At 37.2% G+C, this 9,544-nt stretch overlaps 1 protein-coding gene across 9 annotated transcripts in view; it reads right to left on the reverse strand.

Moving 5' to 3' along the window:
* Positions 1-5,369, reverse strand: part of LOC114139012 (misshapen-like kinase 1) — a 76,124-nt gene extending 70,755 nt beyond the window's left edge. For 7 of the 9 annotated variants that reach the window (XM_028008610.1, XM_028008611.1, XM_028008617.1 and 4 more), the window contains exons 1-2: positions 5,160-5,369; positions 4,601-4,666 (exon numbers count right to left, since the gene is read on the reverse strand). In XM_028008610.1, the coding sequence (XP_027864411.1) occupies positions 4,601-4,666; positions 5,160-5,216 (123 nt within the window). In that variant the 5' untranslated portion in view covers positions 5,217-5,369. Of the gene's footprint in view, positions 1-4,600; positions 4,667-5,159 lie in introns of those variants that run through there. The other 2 variants (XM_028008613.1, XM_028008616.1) reach the window with 2 other exon arrangements.
* Between the last annotated feature and the right edge of the window lie 4,175 nt (positions 5,370-9,544).

The following is a 9,544-nucleotide window of genomic DNA, read 5'->3' on the forward strand; positions in this document are numbered from 1 at the left end:
TTCTGATTAATTTGGATGATGATCATTTTGACCACTTGGAAATACTGATAGAGCAGTGAAATTTTCTTCCCAAATGCCCAGTTGATCCTTACATCTGAAAACAATCAAAATAAGAAAAAGGGTAAAATGCCCTGCTCTGTGAGTTCAACACCCCTAGTCACACCTTAATAGAAGAGCACACACAAAAAGGTGAAAGCAGCTTTATTGAGCGATATGCTCAGCTCAAGGATAGTAGTGGAAGAGTGACCAAAATGTGAATTGATCACAACTGATTACACAACAGCCATTATTCTTCTGTTTAAAACTTTTGGAAAGATAATTGAACTGTCGCATTTATCACAGGATGCTGACAAAGTAAAAAAAGACAAATAAATGTACAACTAAAAATGGTTGCCAATTTCAAAATGCCAATGCTAAAAATACTTTCTAGAAGTCTAGAGATCTACAGTTTATTTATTTTTTATTAAAGTTTGATTCCATGCAGGATACATTAAATGTATGAGACGTGAAACTACCAGACTAAAATCATCAATTATTTTAGTTTCAAATTTGGAAAACCAGTAAATTATCAAAACATTAAACGCATTAGGCTACTTTTCTTTAAACATAAGTAAATATGTCTATAGGTGAAGTAGAGATATGTGATTGGCAAACTCTCTGTAATGTATATTAAAAGTTATTGTGTCCCACACATTATCTGAAGTGTGGAACTTTAAACACTTTGGCGGAAGTGTTTAAAGTCTCAATCAGTTTGAGCTGGATTTCCTGCTTATCTCATGCTGCTACCCATTAAAAGAAAACATACAATTATGATGTGCAGATAAACAGAGGAAAACCCCAGATGCTTGGTCAGCATCTCCTGAGCTCACCAGTTCATAACTATGTGTTTTTGTAAGGCCCTGTGTGTGTGTGTGTGTGTGTGTGTGTGTGTGTGTGTGTGTGTGTGTGTGTGTGTGTGTATCAGGTATTGTTCTTCAGACTCTATTCTTGTCCTGGTTTCCCCTGTTGGAACTCACCCAGGCACTCCAACAGATCCCATGAGTCCATACAAAGAGATATAATGTCAGTCCTGCACACTTGGATGTAAAATTTCCAGAACTTTCAAACTATAATTTTCAAATATCTCATTAAAGTTTCAGTCAGTTTTTTTTTGCTGTTGTTGTTGTAATTCTTGTTCTGAAAGTCTAGCAGTTTTTCTAAACATTAAAAGGAAATTATTTGATTTCTTTACACTATCATTTGATGATAATACAATCTTTAGCTTGTTTTGTTGTGATAATTTCACTGTGTCCTTATTTTGGGATTAAATGTAAGTTTCCTCATCTCCTTGACTCAAAAACAAGAATTTTGATAAAAATCTTGTTTTCTTGTCTTGACAGTTTGCTTGTCCAATTATTTCAAGATAACAAGATCTCAAGCTTGTTTCTGTCATAATATCAGTTTCCTTATATTATTATAGATAAAGCTTGAGTTTGTAAGAGTATGAATAGCCTCATTGTCTCATTATCACGACATAAAGAAATCCTAAGCTTGTCCTTGTCTCAGTGAGTCAATTATACGATTTGTATTGGCTCCAGTTTACTCTCTCAAAGACCAGTAAACTTTGACTTTGCAACAAAAACTGGAACTGGAAAATATCTTTAAAATATCCCAATATGACAACCTGACAATCTGAACCCATTTAGTTGGCAGGGGGGAAGTCTTTGTTAGCAAACACAATAATTTTGACCAAAATAAAAAAAAAACCTTACTGGTGCAATAATGGGTACCCATGGCAACTGGACATTGCTTAGCCTTCTCCTTTAACATTTCACAAGATGGGGGAATACAGACAGAGTGACCTGTCACTGTTTTAGTTGCATATTCTCTCTATCTGGAGATTTAATGTCTTGAGGCTAATGGTCACTGAAGAGTCCGCCTTATTTTTATATAAAATATCCTCTTGTTAGTAAGAGATTGTGATGCTGTGAACTGCTAACAATATTCCCAGGGTGATAGGAAGTGAAACAGACAAACAGCATCACAGATCTTCCACCATATTTAACAAGCTCTGTGATATATATACCTGTTATTAGGATCGATCCTAACAGTGAGTTTTGGAGATTTTATTAATAATCTAACTGCTGACACGTTTTTAAAGGGGGAGTATCATGTAAAAATGTTTAGCTTTTCATCATGTTATTATGTGATTCCCTTCTCAAAACATACCTGGAGTGTTTAGATTTTTTCATGTATGTTTAAGAAATGTTTTGAACTCCCATGCCAACCATTCAGATGTCCTAAACATCTGGGTGGACCTAGCTCCGCCTTCAAGGACAAAGCTCCTCCTCAGAGCTGCAGTTTTCAAGCATCTTAGCTTCCGCCTAACTTCCCCCGCATTTCCCCACTCAGCTCCTTCAGACTAGCCAGCAGCAATTAGCAATCACCTGGTGGACCTGACATCTACTGAGCTCATGATAGGAGCTACTCCTCAGTGAAACGCTGGTTGTTAAAGGGCTAATAGAGGAGCCATGTTGTGATGACTTCCTGTAGGCGGCATTTCAGAAAGATCTGGAGCTTCTTAAAGAGGCAGAGACCCAATTTCAAGGTGGTAAATTAGAAAGTAAAATTTCTTTGAAGTCATATTTGATACAGCATTTTTTTAATAACCAAGATTAACAGTTACCAGATTATGCTATAAAATGACTCTGTCTGCAAACAAACACACAATACTACCCCTTTAAGAAGGTAAATTAAATTAAATCAGCTCTAGCAAATGAAAAGATATTCATAATCCAAGTAGCAGAAACAATAAATATAGTGCTGTTAACTTTATAGAAGCTTTGAGCCATTAAAACTATTGCTAAAAATTCAGCCTCTATGACAAAGTTCATCATTCATCCATATAAGGTGGTTTTTTCTTTGTCCTTTAGTCAGTAAATGTGTGTCATATGTTGAAGCTGAGAGATTTCAAGCAGTGTTCCTCGCTGTCCTGCACATCTTTTGCAACATTTCCTCTTTCAGGAAACCGAGTGGCAATCGAGTCGCACACACCCACCAATGGCCCGACAGATTTTCCTGTACAGAACAGTGAAGAAAGCTCTGCTGTTCCTGTTTCAGAGGCTGGCCTCCAGATACGCCTCTCAGCATACAAACACATAAACCGAGTCCTGGTCGTGCCTCTGTTGCACCATCCATCGTGAACTCAGTAGGATTTCGGTTGGTAAAAAGCGAAACGAATAAAGTTCATGAAAGAGTAGTAACACACACACACCTCTGTGGTGTTGCTGCAACAACCAGCTGCAAGAGTCTAAAAGTGACTAAACACCTCTCACCACAAACCCCGACCCACATATAGACAAACAGATAATGTGATAAGGAAGTACACTCCACCCAGCGCCTTTTAAAGATGCTGTGCATGCACATGTGGGTGTGTGTGTGTGAGAGAGGATTTGTGTGCTCTGACCAACAGGATATTCCAGTAAACAAACGTTTCTGCTTCTTCTTCTTTTGCTAACTGGAAGTAGCTGTCATAAGTTTTGATATGCACAGCGACAAGCGATACATTTAGAAATTCGCACGCACACAACGCAGATGGATACAGTTCCTTGCGAGAGTATTCATTCACCTTGATCTTTTCCGCAAACATCAATGTATTTTCTTTGGCTTTGATGTGACAGAAACGACTCAAATTTCAGTGGATTTCAGTCTCTTGTAGTCTCTCTAAACATAAATAAAAGTACACCAGTGGGCTATTAATTCATCGCATTTTAAACAGCAAAACAATTACTCCAATTATCCCAAAATCTGGCTTTTCCTTTTGGGAGAAAACAAACACTACTGTTCCCTGCTGAAGATAATGGTGGAAACTGGGGTGGCTATTATTCGTTTTGCAAAGATTAATGTGAGAAATATCCTAAAGGCCTTACAGCTGTAATTGTATTGCAGGGTTCATAAGCCTGGCGGGCCACCAGGCTTTACTTGCTCCCCCAACAGGCAAAGCATTGTTTGTTTTTACTTATTATACGCCAGTAACAGTGATAACAAAGACGGGTTAAAGAGTCTCTTTGGCAAAATGGTTGGAAGCATAATGGAAACATCGTATGGTTAGAATGTTAACACATAGGGAGATTGAGGTCAGGGGTCATTTTTAATTCACCAGAACTCCTTAACCACTTCCTGTCAACACGCCAACAACTTCAGTTAATAAAGTAACAAGTCACGGAAAAAAGTTAAAACTTTTTTTTGGACACTTAAACTAGTATGAAACAACGGAAGTGCAAATAATTTTATATTTATCTTAGTTGTATTTTTTTTTACGTTTGTATTTTTTAAAGATTTTAAGTATCGTCAACAATGTCTTCCAATGACGCATAATCACTCAAGTCATATTTTTACATTTCCTGTCAACTTTAAACGGATTTTAACTCAAAAACTCGGCGGGCCGCTGGACGACTGCCCTACCACTGGGCTCAGCAGGTTTTCTGGGGGAAATCCTGGTATTGTATGTTGGTTTGACTAACAAGGTGAAACGGAACAAAAAAAATCCAATATAATCCAAAAAAAGAGCGGCGTTTGATAGAGTTAAAGGGTGAAAACTTCATATGGAAGGTCAACTCACCTTGTATACCTGCCCGTAGGTTCCATTGCCCACCACCTCAACCAGCTCGAAGATGCCTGCTGGATCCTACAGAGACAGTGAGAGAGTGAAGGAAAAAAACTGTAGGAGGGAGTTTAAATTGTAATGTTTAATTAATAAATCTGCTGAATTTGCTGGAGAAGAGCAGGAAATAAAGCTGCTTTTCAACCAAGCCACAACACAACAAGTTGTCTTGATGCGGGCAACTCGTCAGCTTCTTCAGCCCAACAAAGAAAACATCCCGAGTAAACACTGAAACTTGCCCCAAACAGGGCAGACAGTGAACATGGAGTCACAGATGAGGCACACACTGTACACACTGTATCTCTGAGAGGTGCCATTACACAGCAACCTCCACACTCAGTGCCCACAGTTGGACCACATCACTTATCACAACATCTGACTGCTCGGTTGGTTCTGTTTGAGACTTCGGTCAACTTTCAAAGCAACACCCACCACGTCTCGCTGTGTTTACTCAAGCACTGCATTCAAAAAAGAAAAGAAAAGAAAGAAAAACAAGAAGACATGTTTTAAAACTTACTCTTAAAGCCGCGAGGTCTATACTGTCCAGGCTCCGCGTGGTGTTTTCTCGCGACATTGCTGTCGGTAGGTGTTTGTTGTTTTTTTTGTCAGCGGGTCGATGTTTGTTTTAAAGACATGGACGGGGCGACTTTCTCTCCGCTAACGGTGCCAACTAACAGCTTTTTCCTCCCCTCGGCTCCATTCTGAAGTTTAGCGGAGTGAGTCAAGTGGAGGAGTCGAGAAACAAACTACTTCCGGTACGACCTGCCGAGGTAAAAGTCTGACTGTGAGAGATATATACATTTATATTTTTTCCTCGTACGTGCAAGGACAGAAAGTTACTCATAAACTTCCATAATCTTTGTTTTCACATTGAAAATCCTATTTGTGCACAATACTCATATTTACGACATACCTTTGTGTTCGGTTCCAATGTGCTTTCGTTTACTTTCTTAACTTAATTTTGCAGCTACTTGCATGAGCTTCCGGTTAAACCTTTGGCTGTTTACTGTTTGGAAATGGTTCCTGTGTTTTGCTTCTGAAAGTTTTCTTTCTCCTTCCGTTTTTTTAAAGAATACCTGCTCATCTAAACGGACTTTTCCAAATATCAAAACTATAATAATAATAATAATAGTATTTGGACAAATAATAAAATATCTGATCACACAATAATGAACAATCTGGAACATCCTTCCAGAGAAAATCAAATAAAAACTGAAAGGAAGGAAGAATACTTCTATCAGACTACTACAGAATGACAAACACCACAATGATGTAAGAACTATAAGGAATGCAAAACTTGAATAATATTTAGAAATTGTTGAAACAACAGAAGTCTATCTATCTATCTATCTATCTATCTATCTATCTATCTATCTATCTATCTATCTATCTATCTATCTATCTATCTATCTATCTATCTATCTATCTATCTATCTATCTATCTATCTATCTATCTATCTATCTACATCAACCTGAACACCATCCTCTCCTTGAAGCTAGGTGGTGGCAGCATCATGCTGGGGGGAGGCTGTTCTTCGGCCCGGTGAGGAAAGCGGAGTACCGCTGATGGAACGATAGATGAAGCAAAATACACCGCAATCCTGGGGGAAAACTTTTTATATTCCATATTTCTTGGACCCTTTGGACCGAAGCTGTTTCGTGACGATGAATGGACAAACAGTTAAGACTCTAGAATCTTGAGACATGATTCATAAGACTTGTGGCTGTAACTGCAGCAAAAGATGGTTCCCCAAATGAGTGAATCAGGGCCACTGAACACAAAGGCAAGCCGCACTTTTCAAATTTGTCATTTTTCTTATTCAAAAATCTCTGCATCCTGTTTTTGTTCCACTTCAACGTGATGTGATACTTTCTGTTTGCGTACTACTTAAAATCACAATAAATACAACAAAATCTGCTGTTGAATGGCAAAATGTTGAAAACTTGTGACTCGTGTTTAGTGTTTCTAAACCATGGCGTCTTGCTTTAAATTTCTACAACAGAAAGTACCAGTAATTTATTTTGAAATCTTTTCAATCCTGTCACAATAAGCAATCAATCAATTAATTGTACAAAATTCAAATGAGGTCAATCATTTCCATTCTGACGACTAATATTTTTTGAAGGGCCATTTTGTTTTTGAGATTTCATAGTCAACTTTATTTATGCATGTGGGTTTTTATTTCCTTTTTATTCATTGATTTTGGTTATTGTGTTTTATTTGGGTATATTTAAAATGTCTTCCAGCTGCAGTGTGGACTGCTCTGTAGTAAAAAATTAAACTTTCTTAGTGTTTAAGAGGGCCAACTTGCACAGTTCTGCTATTATCAATACTTGAAAGCGGTCTCTACACAACATTATCATTTATCAGGATAATTCCTGGGACAATAACATTTGTAGCGGCTCCACAAAAATAAACATTCTCTTTTATTGCAAAGGTTCTGCCCTTATCTTCATTTTAAAACCCAACAATGGAAATAAAATGGTGGATCTTTTTTTAAAAAAAAAAAAAATTAAATAAAATGGCTAGAATGTTTTAGCAAGTTTTTACGATAACTGGACGATATCACGTCCATTACTTTCCGATCACTGCCGATTTCCCTCGTGTGAAAAATATTTGCGGTATATTCCAACGCATCGGTAGGATGGAGCTCGACATTCCAGTCTCCTGACTGAACCCAGTGACTCACGGTCAGGATGGTGGAATAAGGGTCATTATGTGGAGGGACATTGCCGCCGGTGTCTGTGAGCGCTGAGGAGAAACAAAAAGCAAGACTGTGCTCGGAGATTTCTGCCGGAGAATGAGAGATTGAAATTGACTCTCTTGCTCCCTCTGCATGTGCGTTTGTGCGCGTTAGTGAATGCGACGAAATTACGGCGGGCGAGAGGGGCCAGAGTGGAAGGCGGTGTATGAGTGTGTTATGTCGCAGGGAAGAATGGTCTCTCTGTGGTTTCACAAAGTAGCCCTGTTCGCACCAGGGTCAGCTGCCTAGATACACACAAACACACACACACACACACACACACACACACACACACACACACACACACACACACACACACACACACACACACACACAAGACACAAGCGCACACATTTGTGAACCTGTATTTAATGCAAACAAGACAACGTTGTTTGAGACAACTGGATAAAATTAATTCCACGAGGATAGAAGTGGTTTGTTTGCCTCTGTTTATTAGAAAAGTAATATTGGCATTTTTATAAGTGGGTGTTTGCTGTCATTGATTCAACGCATTTCAAATTCATATTCAAAAAATGCTGTACTGTATTAAAATGTTAGGCGGAAATTAAATGTCAGACAGTGTATTAGACAGAAAAAAAAGGAGGAATGCATTTCTTTTTTTAAAAAAAACTTACATTTTTAGATTAATCTCACAATTTTTTGAGAAAAAAAACATGGAAATTTCTAAGTTTGAAAAGTCAAAAGAATTTGTTAGAAAAATTCCAAAATTCTGACATAAATCTCAGAAACATGGAAATTTCTCAGTTTCAAAAGTTGAACGTTTGCTTAGGACTTTTTAAACAAATAATTAGATTCCTGCTGCATCACAGTTCTACTTGCTGAGGTGGCACAAAATGAGTACGTCATAACTTATGATAACAGAGATTTTTTTTCTTCAATTCACAAAGATGAAAAATATCAAATATTTAAAGTCTAAGAGGACAAAATATCCTTGAAAATCATAAGGTGTATAAGAAGAAATGTGCACATTTTAAAACATCAACGACTTTTTCATCTCCTTTCCAGAGTTTCACTTAAATTCAGTTAAAGTTGAACGTTTTAAAGAGAAGTTTTCTTCTTTGTTCTTTATCTGCTTTTTCACTCATTTTCTGACTGGACCTGGGATTATAATTCTGTACCGATCTACGTCCATGGATAGGAAGTAATAAATTGGACTCGTCTGTCTTCATTCATAAAATTAATTGAAGTAATTACTTCATACTTAAACTCTGACATTGTACCAGGCAGTATGTGCCTTAAATGTGAGGACAGCAATAAATGAGGAACCAAAGAAGAGTCATGCAAAGTATAGAAATAAATGGGGAAAAAAAGATATTTTGAAAACGTCTGAAAGAAAAAGGATCAGGGATCATTCAGCTGATCACCTGTCTATTTTTCGATGTACTGTGTCCCTGAGTAATTTAAAAGTCAGACTTAGGTGACCGAACAAGCGAAACAAAAATAACAAAACTCAAAAGAAACTTTCAACACTGAGTCCAAAATGTTCAGAGTCAAAAAATAAACACTACTTCTCTTCACTTAGTAGTGAGTTATAATTTTATAAAATGTAAAATGTAATGTTAAATCAGCTTGATATATAATGTAAAAACTTAGATAAGTTGGGGCAACTTTTAAAAAGAATCTCTTATCACTTTTTCGTTTAATATAATTGCTAAAGACAGTTAAGTCAACTTTACTGAAAATGTATAAATGGTTTTTAACACGTGTTTTGAACTTGACAGTGAAAAGTGATGCACCTTTACTGAGTTGTTGACTCATTTTGAGTCAACAAATATTTTTTTTTACAGTGTTCTGTCTAATGTATCCCACCCAAAAACAGGTGCCACAGCCAGCAGGTAACCAGGGTTACACTTCACCTGCCCCTGGTTATAATGTTATGCCTGATTATAGTATATTTTGTATAGTCAAGTTGATTCTGATTCTGATGATGCTCCAGCCTTTTGTGACTTTCAAATCTCACATATTGATCTGGGGATGTTAATACAAACACAAGTAACAGAGTAAATTGTATCTTTTCACAGCGTATGGTAATATTTTCATTGTCACATGATCAGATCCTTGTGTTAACATGTTTTGTAGGTGTTTTGTTGCACAGATACAACATGTATACTTTCCTGTGTATTTTCCAAATAAGCGG

The sequence above is a fragment of the Xiphophorus couchianus genome, chromosome 23 (genome assembly GCF_001444195.1).
Source record: "Xiphophorus couchianus chromosome 23, X_couchianus-1.0, whole genome shotgun sequence".
Taxonomy (NCBI): Eukaryota; Metazoa; Chordata; class Actinopteri; order Cyprinodontiformes; family Poeciliidae; genus Xiphophorus; species Xiphophorus couchianus.